The sequence below is a fragment of the Primulina tabacum genome, chromosome 18, assembly GCF_025594145.1.
Source record: "Primulina tabacum isolate GXHZ01 chromosome 18, ASM2559414v2, whole genome shotgun sequence".
Taxonomy (NCBI): domain Eukaryota; kingdom Viridiplantae; phylum Streptophyta; class Magnoliopsida; order Lamiales; family Gesneriaceae; genus Primulina; species Primulina tabacum.
In genome coordinates this window covers 26,810,836-26,830,178 of record NC_134567.1, presented here as the reverse complement: position 1 = coordinate 26,830,178, position 19,343 = coordinate 26,810,836, and the positions used below count along the sequence as shown (strand labels likewise).

General features: G+C 33.0%; 3 protein-coding genes across 4 annotated transcripts; 2 read left to right on the top strand and 1 right to left on the bottom strand.

Annotated features, from left to right (window-relative positions):
* Positions 1–1,864: 1,864 nt before the first annotated feature.
* On the top strand, positions 1,865–8,102 carry LOC142532652 (uncharacterized protein At2g33490-like). Of its 2 annotated transcripts, none has more exons than XM_075638992.1 (10): positions 1,865–2,178; positions 3,064–3,136; positions 3,889–3,954; positions 4,530–4,591; positions 4,675–4,743; positions 5,208–5,236; positions 5,328–5,535; positions 5,650–5,934; positions 6,745–7,722; positions 7,874–8,102. In XM_075638992.1, the coding sequence occupies exons 1-9, from the start codon at positions 2,068–2,070 to the stop codon at positions 7,693–7,695; spliced, it is 1,854 nt and encodes a 617-aa protein (XP_075495107.1). In that variant the 5' UTR covers positions 1,865–2,067; the 3' UTR covers positions 7,696–7,722; positions 7,874–8,102. The 2 variants fall into 2 exon arrangements, with proteins under 2 accessions (XP_075495107.1, XP_075495106.1); XM_075638991.1 differs by having other exon boundaries at positions 1,866–2,178; positions 3,880–3,954.
* Positions 8,103–10,144: 2,042 nt separating this feature from the next.
* On the bottom strand, positions 10,145–11,753 carry LOC142533652 (GSH-induced LITAF domain protein). Its single transcript, XM_075640491.1, has 3 exons — positions 11,463–11,753; positions 10,607–10,733; positions 10,145–10,510 (listed from the first exon to the last, which is right to left on the bottom strand). The coding sequence occupies exons 1-3, from the start codon at positions 11,699–11,701 to the stop codon at positions 10,427–10,429; spliced, it is 450 nt and encodes a 149-aa protein (XP_075496606.1). The 5' UTR covers positions 11,702–11,753; the 3' UTR covers positions 10,145–10,426.
* Positions 11,754–17,314: 5,561 nt separating this feature from the next.
* Positions 17,315–18,605, top strand: LOC142532875 (protein CURLY FLAG LEAF 1). Its single transcript, XM_075639400.1, has 2 exons — positions 17,315–17,704; positions 18,089–18,605. The coding sequence occupies exons 1-2, from the start codon at positions 17,468–17,470 to the stop codon at positions 18,470–18,472; spliced, it is 621 nt and encodes a 206-aa protein (XP_075495515.1). The 5' UTR covers positions 17,315–17,467; the 3' UTR covers positions 18,473–18,605.
* Positions 18,606–19,343: the final 738 nt, after the last annotated feature.

Below are 19,343 nucleotides of genomic sequence, written 5' to 3'. Positions count from 1 at the left end.
CACAAACTGAAAATAAATTCATTATGAATATCAATATCAAAAACTTGTGTGAGACGGTCTCACGGATCGTATTTTGTGACACGAATCTCTTATTCGGGTCATCAATGAAAAAGTATTATTTTTTATGGTAAGAATATTATTTTTTATTGTGAATATCGGTAGGGTTAACCCGTCTCACAAATAAAGATTCGTGAGACCGTCTCACAAGAGACCTACTCAATATCGATTAACAAAAAAAATCAGAAATAATTTCATTTAATGAGTGTTTATATAAACATTTTGTTATTTTTTCAATAGTTATTTAAATATAAGACTCCAAATTAAATAGAGATATATTAGTGCTAAATAAGATATATGTTTATATATTCGAAATAAAAAAATGATCTATATAATTATATATTATTCATTTGTTTAAAAATTTAGATAATGCGTGTAATAGTTTCCCATGGTGGTCAAACATCAAATTTGATAATCTTTCATGCACAGTCAACTCCGTGTTTATTTCAAAACGCATAACTAATTAATCACGTCCCTATTCCCTAAGACCTATATATTATTATCATCATCATTACTTTTTTTTAAAAAGAAACTATTGTCGACATACATGACATTTGAACTTGTAAAATTGAAGACCCGTTGATTATTCTTGATGGGAGCTTTAACTTTAGATTCGATTTATTATACCTCAATTTAATTTTTTAAATTGAAATAAATGAAGCCTAAACCTTTGTAAAGACATGATGATGTCGAGTAAATTGGGAGAGTTGAGTAGATAATTTACGGAGATGAGTCGTGTTCCTTCCTTGTGAATACTAGTGACCGGATAGAGGGAGTCTGTGCTGGATGATATTCACACTTAAAAAAAAAACGTTAGTGTGAAGTCAGAAGGGTTTTCGACGTAAGCACTTGACCCTCAAGTTAGTTGAATAATTTACCTGGAGGAAAGGAAAATGCTATATATAGTGAGTATATATGAAAATGTCAAGTGAACTTGAGTATCTATAGGGAAAAAAGTAATGATGACATTGTTTTCAGTGTTTTGTCAATTATTCGTGATCAGACAGAACTGCTCATGATTTGCTTCCTAACACTATTGCGACTGACAACTCATACCGCTTTTATTCTAGTTACATCATCCATACTTACGTTTGATTGATGTACTAATGATTTTGAAGCCTGACGACATGTGGGCATAAAATCGATAAATGTTCTGAGATGTTCGCGCAGTGGTCATGATGCGAGGACACAAAAGGGATCCCGGTCCCTGGACTATCCGTGTACAAGATCCCTTATCCATTATCTTGGCCTTCTTGGTCTTTCTTACTCTGCACAAGTTCAAGGAACACTGGAACTCTTTCTGGGGCATCAAGACATATACAAGATCGAGAAATGAGACATATAATATCATGAATTCTTGAACAAATAAACATGTATAGAGTTACACACATTCATTTCCTTACGTCGCATGAGAAAGATAAATGTAAGTGAATGCAAGAGAAAATATACATTACATCATGCATGTACAACATAATTTCCAAACATGTTTGAATATGTATATGTATGCTACATATCTACGTGCTCTTTCGTGTAATATCAATTTTCGACTGTGTATTTTTAAATCTGCCGTCAGTTTCTATACATTAATTTTGAAGGTTAAACAAAATAAATACAAATACTCTAATGGGATTGGGCTATAATCTAAGTTAATTAAGTGTTTATGGGCAAAAATAAAATTTATCTTAAACTCATTATCACAATTTTATCAAATAAACTATATAAATTATTATTATTCACAAAAAAATTATAAAATAATCTCACGGATAAATTTTGCATAAAATCGACGGGACTTGCGAACCTTTGACGCGACCACTACGGCCACCTTCGTTTGAACCAATTCAGGTCTTTTTTTTTTTTTTTTATCATTTCCCCCTCTCTCTCTTCAATTAATTGATCTAGGGCTTCATAATTACCCATTGAATCCACTAACAAAATCCTGTGTCCCTTAGATAAGCTTTCTGGCGTGATCAGACTTGTTATTTTTACAATCATAATTTTTTATTGAAAGAGATGAAGACGTCGCTGAAGAAATTGCAGAAATTTGCGGCCCTGAGGCATGAAAAAAGAGCGCAAAAGAAACATCAATCTCTAGCCGGCGACGAGCTCGCTCGAGCTACCCAGGTATATGTTTTTTGAGTTTTTTCGGAAGCAATTGGTTGGTTTCGTTTCAAATCTTCTTGCTTGATGTGTGATATTGTTTGGAGTTTGACAAGTTTACGGAACCCGAAGATTTATATTTTACATTTTTCGTGCTGGGTGTGGGTTCGATCGTTGTATATTTCAATATGGGACAAACTGAATGCGATGAAAAAAATGATCATGTATCATGTTTTTTTTTTACGATATATGCTTCGATTTAGACAGATTTGGGTTTCAAGTGAAATTGGTGATGGGTGATCTAATTTGCGACGTGATTGTAATTATATCAGTATGGGCAGCACGCTCGTTCATTTGATGATCGAACCACCTAAGAGAAACAGTTAAACTCGCGACAGAATGACAGAAGTTTGTTAATAAAATTGTTCTTTTGGTTCAAGACCCACGCATACACAAACGAGTAGCTCTTTAAATGGTAAATCTTAGTTTGCAATGGTTGTGGTTTTTAGAGGATAAGTTCATAAAACATTGTGAAAATATGCATGGAAATGCCATTATAACATCCTAAAGACTACATATGATCCCTGTTAGTTGCATCACAATACATGCAGAAAGTGTTGTCGGAAAGTTTATTTCTGGTGTAAGAGGTCGTGTTTTCAGTGGGAACAGGCGATGATAAATTTTATTGTATACATATAAGGGATCAGCTGGGAGGGATGGTTGGAAGATGCATCGTAATGAATATTGTGGTCACAGATCAATAGATACTTTTTGATAGCCAATTTTAATTTCTCGTTTACAATTTTGTTTGTGTCATAATATTTATGTTTTATCCATTAGTTCTGTTCTTTTGCTTTTTTACTTTCTGAGATGCTAACATATTGTTAAGCCAATTTTTCCCATTTTCAGGACATGATTGACATGAGAGAGTGCTATGATAGGTTACTTTCTGCAGCGGCAGCAACCGCAAACAGTGTATATGGTATACCATATACAAGAAGTAGTTTTTGTATTCTTCACCTTCCTTTTTGAAACTTCACTCTGAATGACGTATGCAATTTTTTTGACAGCTGAATAGCTTTGGCTAATCAAAGTATAATCTTTAATTATGAAAGCATGTTTCTTTGATTGGTGTTATTGGTGTCTACTGTGCTTGTTCTGATTAAGATTTTGTTGGTGGAGTTTTTTTCTTCATGAAAATAAGTGTTAGGAAGTTTTATTTTTATTTTTATCAATTTTAAACATAACCATAGCGAAGTCTATGTTTTTTAATTTTTCTCACCTCACTGTTTTTTGACGAATCAACTGAAGAACACTGATGCTTTGGCAAGACATTATCTTCGTCATATTAAAAGGAGCCATATATTTTCTACTAATCCTTTTTAATTTAATTTACTATTACCTTGTTCTTGACTGCTTGATGTTGTCTCACCTACAGCGAGCAAGAAGGTGCATCATCTACAGATAGTTATCCTAACATGACTATTAGTTTATTGGAACATGTCCCGTAAAACCTGTTAATTCTCTCTGCACACTTGCCTTGGTCTCAGTATGCAAGTGTAAGCTTGCTTTAAGAGCTGAACATATCAATATCTTACATTTCTTCCTTCTATTTTATTTTCCTAATTTGAATATTTTGCTTCTCCTCACATTTTGGAATGAATGTTATATTATTTTATTTCATGGAATACAATGGCACGCCCTCATAAATCCTTTCATTTTTAGAATTTTCAGAATCGTTAAGGGAAATGGGTGATTGTCTTTTGGAGAAAACAGCGTTAAGTGATGACGAAGAAAGCGGTAAGATGAAATATGGTTATGTATATGATTGTTTAAAATTATTCTTATAATGGACAGTTATACCCAGTCAAAAGTTAGAATTTATATAGCAATAACGCAGGTGATAATCTGTTCAGTGATCGTTACATTGAAGGTATTTGAAAAAGAAAATTCTTAACTCAAGCTCAATGATTGGTTATTTGAACAAAACTTTTGAAAATTTAGGGGCCCTACTTGTTGCTTCTTGCTACCTACCGACTCAATAAGGGTGCCTTTCTGGGATATCAATCATATCCTTTGCCTTTTGCGTTCTGTTTTCATTAACTTAAGGAATTTGTCGTGGGAATGGAGATAAATATAGGATTTTATGCCACATAAAGTATGAATAAAGTTTTCATCTTTCTTTCATGACCTATTCAACTTTTTACTTTGTGAGTAGGTCAACATGCAAGCTCGGCATATTATATTGATTTGTTGAAAAGCATAATTGAATTCAAGACCTCGATTTCAAATCTCTACCATACTTTTCTTTTTTGTGTGCGTAAAATGTTGATGTTTTATTTCATTTTCAGGACTAATTGTTCTTTGTTGTGCAGGAAAAGTTTTGTTAATGCTGGGTAAAGGACAGTTTGAACTCCAGAAACTTGTCGATAGTTATGTAAGTTAATTAGTGTTGCATATGATTAGTTTTTATATCCTGAATTATTGGTTTTTATTTTGATTGTTGGATTTGTATTCCAGCGCTCACACATAGTCCAGACAATAACTGTTCCTTCAGAATCTCTTCTGAATGAACTTCATATAGTAGAGGTGAGCTTACATTGATCATGAATAATAGTGTTTTCCTTTTGTTGTCACATGTCATGATCAACTTCACAAGTCATTGCATTTTAACAGAAGAGATGCTTGTTTTGTGAGGAAGACAAGGGGCGGTGTTATTCGGGGAGAGATGAATATTTCCTTTCTGCACCTATGCTCTTCTATTTTCCAGATTTAATATTTTTGTATTTTATTTAAGCACTGGAATCTGTAATTTGGTGCTCCCCCACATCCACCAAATGCATGACTGCCATTGGTTGTGCATGTTGTGAGGACTCGGTGCTAAAAAAATGCCATTTGCTTTTTTGTTGTGGTTTGTATGTCACGTGGCTTGCAGTTCCTGGATCCACTTTCAAAAATAAAAATTCCAGAGGAGACGTGTTATACATGTTGCTTCTTATTTCTTATTTATGCCCCAGTTAAGACTTTCTACTTTGCTTTTCTCCTTCGTGCAGGAGATGAAGAGGCAATGTGATGAAAAGAGGTGCAAGATTTACTTCTTTTTTTCTTTTTGTCTTTTCTGTAGCATCTGTCCTCTCGACTAAGCCTCTTTCTTATATATAATTAACTTCCAGAGAAATATATGAAGAACTGATGAAGAAACAAAAAGAAAAAGGGAAGTTAAGAAATAATAAGGGAGAATGTTATAATTCGCACCAGCTGCAGGAAGCCATTGATGAATACGATGAGGAAGCAAATATATTTGTATTCCGCATGAAATCTCTAAAACAAGGGCAATCTCGTAGTCTTCTAACACAGGCATCACGGCATCATGCTGCCCAGGTTTTTTCCCTGCTTTAAGAAGGCTACTGTCCCTCCCTATTTTGTTACTAACATTATATATGCATGATACATGTTCCCTTTTTATGTCACTTTTGAAGTTCTTTTTTGCAACAGTTATGTTTCTTCAAGAAGGCACTCAGATCTCTGGAAGCCATTGAGCCACATGTTAGATTGGTCGCTGAACAGCAACATATTGATTATCAGTTTAGTGCACTTAAAGATGATAGTGAGGTAATTTATGATGTTGATGTTGACGATGACGATGATGATGAAAGTGATAGTAATGGGGATAGTGACATGGAAAATGGTTCTAAAGGACGTGACAATGGAGAATTGAGTTTTGGATTTGTCAGAAGTGGCCCACTGCAAGAAGTCTCTGCTTCAAAAAACTCAATGGAGGTACATTTTTTACGTATCTTGATTATGAAACAGCCTTCCTACCTATTTTGTTCATGGAAAAAAGAATCTGGTGATATACTACTGCATGCCTTACGTGTTACCCAACTGGTCCAATTCACAGTTTTTTTGACACATCTGAGATTGAGAAATTTGTGTTTAATATTGCGGAAATTCATGGCATTTGGTTGTGTTGACGTAGGAGGTTCAAGGAGCAAACTTACATCACAGATTCGAAATGTTATCAGTTGACCAATCCATTAACAAATTATTTGCAACAGATTATCCAACTTTCCTGGATGAGTACCAGTGTACTAGGAAAATGATGAACCTGTTCACTTTAAATTTCTGAACAAATTCTATTAGTATTTTGTTGGGATGTTGATAGTTTCGGCTAAGACTTTCTTTCGTTGTTACTTGATATGGTTGCTATATCTGTAACACGACATGCTTATTGGAGCCTTCAACTAGGGATGATTTTGATTTATAAGCCAGGTCAACAATTTTTATGAAAGTAGGAAAATTTGTTTACCACGTTTAAAAATCACATTGCCCCCTTCAACTAGCTAGAGAGACAAATATGAGTATAATGCATTTTAATATCTGTTTATCTGGTATGAGCCCACAATGAAAGAGGTTTAGTAGGTTGAATAAATGTATGTTACCTAGGAAATAACTGATTTGGTCTAGCGTCATATTTCAATATACCTTTTGCATTATGAATCAGGTCCCTTCTGTTTTTATAGTTCTCCAACACCAGTTGCTTAAAAATTCTACTTCTTGAATAATACATTTTTCCATACGTGTTTGCAGGTAATTTTACAAAATCCAAGTCAAAATTCTTTTTCCTTCCAAGGGGAAGCAAGGGCAATCAGTAAATCTGCCCCTCTCTTTCCTGCTAAGAAATTTGACCAGGTCGAGCGGACACAATTACGACCTTCAGCATCCCGTAAGTTCATTTCTTATGTGCTTCCCACTCCTGACGAAGCAAAGAGTTCAGCTTCTAGGAAATTTGATAATGAAGCTTCCCAGACCAGAGAACCAACCATGAACCTGTGGCATTCGTCTCCTTTAGAGAAAAACAAGTACGAAAAATTTGGTGCAAATGAGAAATTATCTGGGCCAATCATTTTAGACACACATTCAGTACTCAAAGAGAGTAACAACAGAAAGCCAAGCCCGTTGCCCCCTCCATTATCAGAAGGCCTCTTGTTTAAACAGGATGATCCTAGTATTGCATCCTATGCTAAGAAAGTCAAAAGGCAAGCTTTCTCTGGTCCATTAACAAACAAACCTTGGACTGCCAGCGGCCCAAATCTCTCTGCCAGTGGTCCAATTGCCTCGTCAAGATATCCCCCGCCTTTTTCAGGTTCTTTACTGCGTACCCCATTCCCACTCCCAGCATCGACCCCTAAATTTTCTTCACGAGCTACACCTACTTTTGTATCATCCCCTAAAATTAGTGAGCTGCATGAGCTTCCTCGCCCCCCTTCTCATTTAGCTCCTAAAAGAACTGCAGACCGTATTACTCATTCGGGTCCCATAATGTCCAAAAGGTATGAACTGTCCAATGCACGATTAGTGACTACTTCAGCAGCATCAGCGCATCCAATGCCACCGCTAACACTACCTCGCAGCTACTCTATTCCTGCTGGAGGTTCAATGGAAATGGCATTGCGTGTTCCTTTAGAAGGTTCTCAAAACTCAAAGATAACAGATGTTTCTTCACCTCCTTTGACACCGGTCGACTCTCCGAGAATGTAGATTATTAGTCAGCGCCAATAGTTGAAGGTAATGCAATCAAATTATTGAGATTGAGCAAGTTAAAAATGAAAAAAGCTTTCTTAAGGCTTTTATTTATTTATTTTATGAAACTTGAGGATTTTTTTAAGGCTAATTTGGATGTGTTGTTAATGTACTCTGTACTTCATTTGTCGTGCAGCTGTGCGATTTGATGCTGATTCGAGACTAGATTTCCTAGGAAAGTTTCAAGTGGATAGATTAATATAGATTCATACTTGTAACCAGCTGACAAAACTGTAAATTGCGTCTTTAAATTTTGCGAGTGTTTGAGGTATTTATCTTGTTGTTTGTAGGAGCAATTTTAACAGTAACCTCAATTGTTCAGGTCAGGTCTCGTGATGTTATAATTATCTCACATCGATATATTATATTAATAAAAAATCATTTATAAATTCAAGGAGGTAACTCCACTTGACAAGAAAATTTTTTGGGATAGTATTTTATTTTTGATTTATAATCTAATATTGATGCTCTGGTTAAGAGTTGAAACGTCGGAAGAGATGATATAGAAAAGAGATATCATCGAAAAAGTTGAATGAAAATAGTCTAAAGTAGGACGTCTCGGATGTCCCCTTTTCAATGGATCGACAATGCGATAATTGTCCGACATCGAAATATAAAGCTAATATAGATTAGTTTATAAACTCAAGATGTTATCACCTAGTAGACAAGTTTTTTGTGATAGAACAGCTCTTGAGTTTATAACCTAACCTATGATGTACAAAATTTGAAGATCCAATTTTTTTGGATAAATTTGATATTTTTTGACACGATATCATTGTGTATTTTTTCTTAATGATATATGATTTTCGACATGATAGGGTGTGCCATCCCTACAAATTACAAATCCAGAACATAGAACATATCCAACTTACTGAAATTGTAATATTCCCTACTAGTAAACTAGACAGATTATGTAATCAGTGTGCATGAGATGTGCACTTAAAATATAGAATAAAAATATATATTTTTGCCAATAGTTTCAGTTTGCAAGAGATTGATATAGTTAACCTTTTACAAACATGAAAAGAATTTTGGAAAAACATTTTAAAAATATATACATGTTTGATTTATAAATGTGAAAAAATAAAATCATTATATTTTTAATTGATTGGATTTTAAATTTAATTTGTAATTTTTATATATTATTTTAGAATATTTAACATAATTTTATAATTGAAAAAACAAAGATAAAAAAACGAAATATTTGAAAAAATAGCACAGATTCTGAATTAATTATTAGTATAGATTAGTCTGCATAAATTGAATAACCAAACATATATCTGTTAAAAAAAACATATCTCAACTAGCTACGTGTCAAACAATTATTTATGTGGAACATTACCCAACACGAGGCCCGTTTTCTAACCAAGGTAATTTCACGTCTCATTTCTCTGAATTTATCGACTTAAACATAATTGCAACTCTTTACTATTGCAATATTGACATGTTTCCATTAATTCTTTAACTAGAGTAAAAATTCCACGAGCCAACTTAAGAACGTGGATTTGTACTTATGGATGTAATCGAATCGAATTAAGTCGAATATGATGGAATTTTGAAAGCTCGAATTAGTTATATTCGAATTCGAGTTCGAGTTCGAATTCGATTCGAAATTCGAAAATTCTAAGTTTTTTAGCTCGAATTCGATTTAATTAATTCGAATTAAAGCTCGAATTCGACTTGAAATATACGAACATGTTAGCGTAATATTCGAACTATTGTTCGAAAATAAATACTCGAAAGGCTCGAAATTAATTCATTTAATATATAATTATATGATATTAACAAAATATTAAGGCTCGAACGACTCGCGAACTATCGAACAAAATAATTTGAGCTCGAGTTCGACTCGAAAAAAGTTCGAACATGTTCGAGTTCTACAAGCTCGATTAAGAATCAAATATTTTTCGAACCATCTCGAAAAGTTCAAGTACCGGCTTAATTCGTTTACACTCCTACTTGTAATGCTATAAGTAACGAGATTTGACAATTTGAGACTGCGTTTATATGGATGCGGCTTTGTTTGATCAGCAAAGATCTCCCACTCATATAGCATCATTTACCTGTGGCAAAATCAATTTGTACTAAAAAGAAACTTTTCGTTTATACATTTATTTGCTCAATTTTTTTAAAAAAAATTTACATTGAAGGAAAATAAGGGTGAAAGTGGCGATCAGCAACTTTTAATCCAAAAGTTTGAGAAATTTGTAGTATTCTAGACAAATTAACTCTGATAACTTCAAAGATGTTGTGGCCTTCAATTTTCAAAAATGTAAGTATAGCTCCAATTTATGTCTTAAAAGGGTATCAGCAACAAAAAAATTATTTCAAATCTTCCAACCATCTGCGAAATCTTTGCTACAAGTTCCATACTCGGTTTGGATTATCGTCATGTACATCAAACATATAGTTGAAATAATGCATCCAATATACATCGCAAAAAGTACAAGTAGATTTGTACAAAAATAATCGACCGCTCAATGGAAAAGGTAATACGTACCCAGTATCCATAAGTATTACAAGCTCGTATCTTCTCGAACGATAGTTTCAAAAGGCTTCAGTCAATTACTCATGTTCACACTTGGATGCATGAACACACATTAGGATTAAATCTACATGAGATCGCCACACAAGTAAATATCATACATATAAGGAGAAGAATTACAAAGCAAATAATGGACACGTCAAGTCATGCAGGCAAAGCAAAGCTCTGTTGTGCCCATTGTGGTGGATCCATCACGAGACATGGATCTGATTTCTCAAATTCAGCAACCTGGCAAATCAAAGAAACAAGACACGTTCATTTTCCGTTTCCCTTTTCTTTTTTGATTATAGGATAACCATGTTTAGAGAAAAATAAGATTTTTACCTTCTCATTGCAGCTTGGACAGTAATGGTATTTGTGCCATAGACAATCCATAGAAGGGCACAGAAAACATACCCCAAGCATCATTGGCATCATACAACCAACAAAAGCCGCTAGACTTGGTTTTGACCTAGAGCACGAGAGAAAAGGTAGGATGAGGAATAGGAACCGTGATGGTAAAACGCAATCAAAACAAATGAAGTTCAGGCAGTACAAGAAATCCATCATCTTTATCATATTGAACTATAATCAAGTCTTATCCGGAATCAAATATCATTAAACTATCCCGTCATACAAAATATGAATCCCTTGAAGCCGAAATTCTTAAACTCGAGTGTTCTATGAGACACAGTTCATTGCGAAGCATGGGTATGGTTTTAGGCTGTAAGGTCATGCAAATAACTTCTGTCCTCGCTAAGACATTAGCTGGAGTGAAATTAAATCTGTAGATGATGTTTTATAGTTTCACCACTTAAAATTAGGCAACCCCCGTATAGTCATGCTTGGGCAACTGTTTTTTTATGTCACCAATCCCATATTGATTTTTGTATGGTCCCTGTTCTTGTTGTTGCAACTTAGATAAGAATTTTCTAGTATGTTAAGTTCCACCGACGTGATTGTAATGTGTAAATCAACTTAACGCATAATCCTTAACAATTTCAAGGGAAAATCAAATAGAAAAGTTTCAACATCAGCAACAATCAATACAGATCCAATTACAGCAAATTACACAACTAGATACGGAGAACAAAAGTTCCCAACTTTGACTCTCGTTCAAATTTCAAGTATCGGATCAAATTCCTCAAAAAAAAAAAAACTTTTGAGATCGTGGCTGTAAGAAGAAATTCGAGAATCTTACTTGACAGTGGTGATCCCGGAGCCACCGCAATAAACGCACTGAAATGGAGCAGGGGTATCTCGGTAAATAGTCTGTTGAATAGGAATGCCCTTGGGGTCTCCGACGAAGGCGTTAGGAGGGATCGCACCGGCCTGATAAGGATTTTCCCCGATGTAGTACTGCTGGGTCATCGGCGCCTGGTACGCCGCGTTGTAGGGAATCCCGACCGCCGGCTCATCGTTCTTTGATGGCTTATCCATGATCAACTCTCTGGTGATTCGATTTTCTGGTAAGAGTACATATACCGAGGAATGCGAGTTTATATATTTATATGCTAAGTCGTGTGACTATTCAAACGCGTTTAGTGTATCGTTGACGTTTGAATATCGAGTGGTTTCTAGGCCTTAGCACCCCGGGGTTGACCACAATTTTGGGCCAGCCCAATTATATTTATCATGAATGAGATTGTTCAGAGGCCCGAATTACTGGAACGAGTTCGATTAATAATTTTCCTCGTAACAGAGACAGGAATTGGGTGTGGTCTATTTTTGTTTTTTACTTTTTTTATTATTTTAAAATTACAATGTAATTTCTTACTATTTTTCATAAATTTTTTCGATAGTAAAGCTTGTAATTTTATTTAGAAAGCAATAAATCGTCTGTTACAAGATTCACCAACCAAAACAGAAAAACCCCATTAATTTCTTCCTATTTTTCATAATTATAGTATGACTTTCATTCAAAACTTCAGTTTAGTTTATCACTAATTTATATAATTATAATATGACCCTCGTTTAATATAAATCAAATTAGTTATAAAAAATTTCAATAGTTCATTTATACTATATTATTAAGGGCAAAAATTTGTGTGAGACGGTCTCACGGGGGGTCGTATTTGTGAGACGAATCTCTTATTTGGGACGGTCTCACATGAGAGATCCGTGAGACGATCTCACATGAGACTCACTCTATTATTAAGATCCGTGAGACGGTCTCACATGAGACTCACTCTATTATTAAGTGTGAGACACCATTAGAGTAACTTTCTTAGAGAATAGCAAAATATTTAATTTTATAATTATCTTTCTTGTCATATTAAAAACTTCTTCAATATCATTCCATATTTTACATTGAAAAAAATATAAACAAAACTTCATTTTCAAATCGAACCACTCTTCTAAATTGAAAATAATTTCATATTAATTATTTAATATTATTTGATTAAATTAAAAATAATAATAACACATACAACGCGTGTATATCTTTTATTAATATAAAGAATGTGTGCTCTCTGGTTATTTGTATTGTATTATTATTTCTCTGGTTAAATATAGTCAATTTTGTGTAAAATATGTAACGTCGGATATTTTTTTCAAGATTCAAAGATAATGTTTGGAATTTTATTTTCTCGGGTTTTCTTTTATTTTCTTTTAAAAGCATAGAAATATATTTCGAGAAAATAAAATTTAATGTATCATTGGAGATTTTTTTTTAAAAATGATTAGAAAAAATTTCTCAATTTTAAAATAACAAAATAGAATAGCACATATGATACATGATTTCAATGAACCATTCAGAGGAAATATTGTATTTGAGTTCTGATACAACGTGTCATTCCGATAAAAATAGCGACTTATTACATGATGTGCATACCCCCGAGTTCTTAAATGCAATAAGGTGTTCTGGAGTACCAAATCACGAGTTAAACTTGAAGGTAGGAACTCCGGTTATGTTGCTAAGAAACATAGATCATTCTCTTGGACTATGCAATGGTACTAGATTGATTTTGACAGGACTTGGAAATCATGTTTTGGAAGGAAATCTCATGTATAACTTCTTTTGAAAAAACCAATTTTTAGTCATGGTCAGTTGTATGTGGCTGTATCCAGAGTTACAAACCTAAAGGTCTAAAAATTTTGATATGTGATAATGATAGTAGCAAAAAAAATTCAACGACAAATGTTGTATTTAAAGAAATTTTTCATAATATGTGAATAAATTTGTTTCTTAATTATCTAATTCGTAAGCATTTTTTTTGTATTTTTAAATTCTATAAAATTTAGCATAGTAATTAATTTCATCCCGTGCATCGCACGGGTTAGATACTAGTAGTATTAAAATCAGAGTTAGTATGTCTTTTGGTAGACGTAGATAAGTAATATTTTTGAAAAATTAATATATTTTTATTAATAATATAAATAAGAGATCCGTATCACGTGAGACTATCTCACAGAACTTTTGTCAATTGGAGTAATGTGGAGGGAAATGGTAGCCTTAATTATGACAAAAACGAACAAGACACTACAAATTAAAAAAACATTAAGGCAGAGAACCGAAGAATGGGAAGCAGCAGCGACTGGTAGCCCACTTTCTTTCTGTACACATATATGTATGTGTGTGTGTGTATATATATATATGGGGTATTGCAGGTTATCGTGCTATGTGCGATAAAGGAATGAATGGGGAAGGCAAATATTAATTATATCTGAACATGCTCGTTGGGAGTATTTTATTCATTGTCTGCTGAAATGAAAAAAGCAAACGCAGAGGGAGTGAAATAAAAAGGACAACAAATCAAAGAGCGAAGGAATAAAATACAGTAGTGTGTGTATGTGAGAAATATTGTGAATCGGGTACCCAGATGGACACGGTTAGTTCTGGGTATTAATACCCACTCATTGTATCCACTTTCTTTTATACCAATGAAACGACACTCGTTAATAAAATACAGTAGAGTGTGTGTGTGTGAGATAAATATGGTGAATCGGGTATCAAGATAGACACGGTGAGTTGTCAGTATTGATACTCACTCACTGTACCCACCACATTCTTTTATGAGTACGCGGTCTCACGAATTTTTATTTATGAGACAGGATCAATCCTACCCATATTCACAATGAAAAGTAATACTTTTCATGGACGACTCAAATAAGATATCTGTCTCATAAAATACGACCCGTGAGACCATCTCACACTAGTTTCTGCCTTCTTTTATATCAATGAAGCTACACTCATCAATTAAATATATAATTTAGATATGTTTCATCAAATCTAACACATGAATGTCACTTTATCGATACATACGATATGATATATCATCACGTATGACATCGTTTGGTTCGTGTGATAGCATAAGTAAATGATATGTAGAAAGAGTGATTATAAAATAAAAAATAAGGATAACTAACACATTATGATAAATTATATGATATTTGCCATGATTTTAACTTACTTCATTATTTTTATTAATTATATTATGCTTACTAAAATGTCATCATCATATATTAATTAGTAATATATTGTTAAAATGATTAAATAAATAAATAAAATTTTTAGCATTAATTTATTTAAAAAATTATAAATAAAATTAAAATATTATATTAATTATTAAACTTTTGTAAACAACTAAAAAACGATTAATATTATAGAAAATAATTAAAATTTGATAATAATATAAATATGCATTTATTGTGATAATTAAAATATTAATAAAAATTTGAATATTAAATAATTGTTAAAAACAATTATTATATTATGGTTAAAAATAATATAATAATTAAAACAAGATCAATGATAATTAAATTATTTATAATATTAGTCAAATTAAAAACTATATTTAAATATTATTAAATTTGTTGAATTTATAATTATTTTAAACTTTAGGATCTCAAATAAAAATTTAAATTAATCAAACGCAATCTCTTCTAGGATTATATAACCATGAATAAGAAGATAATAATGCTTACAGTGCGGATCGAGTGCAGACTAAACGAAGTCTATTATAATTTTAATCATACACATGACTAAACACGTTAAAAATCAATAATCATTTATCATACATACCCAACAATACCTTATATATAAAGATGGGTATTTGGTGGCAGACATTTTCAGTCCAATAATTCAGAATAGATTCCAGCAAGTTCATTGTTTAATCACACAAACGTTTAAAAAAATAAAAATAAAAAGCAGTACGGTCCTTTTGCTTGCGATAAATGATGAAACCCGACACCAGTCATGTCTATAATGTTACGATTAATTTTTAATAATATTTCTTTTAGATTAATCTCACGTACAGCTACACTATTTGATGTGACTAATTATTATTTAATTAAGGTTCCTTAAATTAATACTCCAATTGTTGTTATTTTAATTTGTTATTTTTCGATTCGATACTAACAACAAAATTGCTAAACCATGCAAAACCCAGGAAGTTAGATGAAAGCCAAATCAACCATTATATAGTAATCATAAAACAAATTTCACCAAAGTTTTCAAGCTTGGGCGTCACTTCTTTGAAGAACGAAGATAATGATAATTCTAGTAGAGCTTTAAATGGAGCAAGATCAAGGGTTGTTCAACAGCAACACATGAAATATGAATACATAATCGATCGAGTGAACCTGTTGGTTTGTGGCCAAGGACAACCGTTGAATCGGGGCGTTACATAAATCATTTTTGTATAAAAATATATAGAGATAATAATTTATATGCTAAGAGTAATATGATTTTTTGAACATTTAAAAGTACAATTACAGATAAATATATATTTTGTTAGGATGTGGTGGTTATAATTTAGATACAAATTTAATAAGATAATATGAAGTTTGATATGAAAATTACTAATAAATCAACACTATCAAAGTTACATAATAACAAATATCACAAAAATTCTTTTGAAACTGTCTCACGGATCAATTTTATGAGACGAATATCTGATCCGGCCAAATTAACGAAAAAATATTATTTTTTATGCTAAAAACTATTACTTTTCATGATTAGATGTGAAACGAGTTGACTCGTATCACATATATAAATATGTGAGAATGTCTAACAAGATATCAACTCAATAAATATTAAGCAAGATACAACTGTAAAGAAACTTTTATTGCACATTAATACATTAAATTAGTTAGCATAATGCACTCAAGTTAATATAGTAAATAGTAAGTATAGATATAGCTATCGCTAACTGATCAAATATATAACTGGTACTAAAGTTTATTCATTCATCAAATCTAAATTGAAATAAATATAATACTCACCATATACTAGATCTATGTATCAAATTATTTGGAAAAGTTTAATGCGACTATATATACATAGTGACAAAAATTTGTGTGAGACGGTCTCACGGGTCGTATTTTGTGAGACAGATATCTTATTTGGGTCATTCATGAAAAAATATTACTTTTTATGCTAAGAATATTAATTTTTATTGTGAATATCGGTAGGATTGACCCGTCTCATAGATAAAAATCCGTGAGATTGTCTCACAAGAGACTTACTCATATATAGTTTTGTAGAATAACAATGATTATAAGATAATTATTAAGCAACATGCCTCATTATACAAGTCTAAGTAACCAAGTCCAAAGAGCACGTACAATCAGGGGTGGAGGTACAATTTCTTGTATCCGGGCTTTAGCTCGAGTGGTCTAAATTTTTTTATTTAGCTCGAGTGGTCTAAATTTTTTTAAAAAAATTTATATGTAAATTTTTGTATAATTTTGAATAAATTTGATATTAGCCCAAGTAGATCAATTTAAAATATTAAAAGATGTTAGAGTTTAAAATTCTATTCCGGATAAGGCCAGATTCTTGGCTCCGTCATTGCATACAAGGATCGATCAAGCCGCGGGATGGAGCGTGTGCTCCATTGACCCTTACAAATCCTCGGCTTCCAAGGACCGACATGGTTTTCGTTCCACTAACCTACATGGTTTTTGTTCGCATTAAATATTAATTTACTCTAATTTTTTTTAATAAAAAACATAACAATGAATATTAATATATAATGAAATGAATTATAAGTTAAAAAAATAAAGAACATTGGGAAAAAAATATTTGGTGTTCAAACCCCAATATTATTCCCTTGCACCACCTTTTGTTTTTACCCTCATCCACTTTCCCCATTTTGCAACACAAATCTCTTTTTTCCCCCTCTCTCCATTTTTCTTACTCTCTTTCATTTGTTTCTTGATGTGAATATTTGCGATCGATTTCTTTTGTGGGACTTGATTGAAATGGCAACACCAAACATGGATACAATCACAGCATCTTTGGAGAGATCCCTTCAAAATTGTTCCTTGAATCACCAACAGAGCAGCAGCGGCGGCGGCGGCGGCGGTGGTCCGCCGCGCGGCTCAGATTCTCTGGGAGATCCCTCTTCGGACGCCGCCTCGGCTTTGGCGACCGCCGCGTTAGAACTCAATTCACAAACCTCGCTGCCTACCCATTGGGAACAATGTCTCGACTTAAAGGTGAGAAAAAATTTAAGATCCCCTATCATTATTGTGATGTTATTTTGTCTTTTATTGGCTTTTGTACGACATTTAATGCACAAACCTTAACAGATCTTAATTTATTTCACATCTGTTATCTGTTTCTTGTGCCGAAAAGCTTCGATTCTTTAATGGTAGTTATTTATGATGCTCTTTGTTCATTTATTCCTCATTCACTGCACTTTTTTTCCCAAAATAACATATATTTAGCGGCACCAACCCTTTTTCTTTCGTAAAAAGCTCACATTTTTCCCTAAAAAAAAAGCCTGGAGAGGAGACAAGTTTTTTCTTGCTCAGAGGTCATTTTACATGCATTTTCTTGAAAAGATTGATGGTGCTAGTCTTCTTGGTTCTGCAATACAGACAGGCGAAATATACTTCATAAATTGGAGGACAGGCATGAAATCAACGGAAGATCCCCGGTCAACGGCGGAGTACGGCGGCGGTTACTACTCGGAAGACGACTGCAGCTCGTATGACAGTGACGGGTCTTCCTCAGAATCATCTCCTTCGAGAGGGAAATGGAGTGGTAAAAACAATGATAAACAAGATTTCTACTGTCAAGAAAATCTTGAAAAAGAGAAGAAAAATAATAGTAGTAGTAATATCAACTCGAATAATGTGCTTGTGGTGGCCGGATGCAAGAGCTGTTTAATGTACTACATGGTACCCAAACAACTCGAAATCTGCCCAAAGTGCTGTGGTCAACTCCTGCACTTTGATCGATCCGAAAATGGCTCCCCGTGAATCGTTTATGTTATTTGTTCTTTTCTCAAAACATTTTTTTTCTTCTTCTTCTTCGAAAGAAACTTTGGTGGAGTGCTAATCAAGCATATTGGATGACGAAAATTTACCATTTCTTTCAACTTTTCTATCACTATTTTCCTGTCACCATGTTGTTTTTTATGATATATTTTTGTGCATTTAAAGATTAATATTTACCTCCTTTTTTAAGATTAGCTTAAAACAGCCCAGCTATAGTCAACTGCTAGACAGGCGGAATCACAAGAGAGAGAGAATGATTTTTGTTTCCATGATTAACAAAAACCATATCATCCATGAATCTGAAATATGTGTTGTTTTTTTACATTTTATTTTTATTATAAAAGGTGATATTTTGCGCACACACCCTAGATTTTCAGGAAAAATGGGATGTTTACTGGATAAAAATTAGATGTTTAAACGAGATTAACTCGAAATTATAAAGATTGTTATTAGGTTATGTTAGTCTCACTTGATGACAGCATAACTAGTATTGAATAAATCATAAAAATTCAGTCTGCATTGTACATTGTTTTTTAAGACTAAAAGTTTTAGTTTTTATAAAAAAAAATACAAGATTTGTCAATTCTAATTGAAGATAAGAGATTGTGAAATTACCAAAGTTAACTTTGGTATCATATATAGGAGTAGGTTTCTTCTGAGACGGTATCACGAAACTTTATATGTGAGATGTGTCAACCCTATCGAAATTCACTATAAAAAGTAATACTCTTAGCATAAAAAGTAATAATTTTTCATTGATGACCCAAATAAGATATCCATCTCATAAAATACGACATTTGTGAGACTGTCTCACACAAGTTTTTGTCCATATATAGTTACACAATGCTAGCTA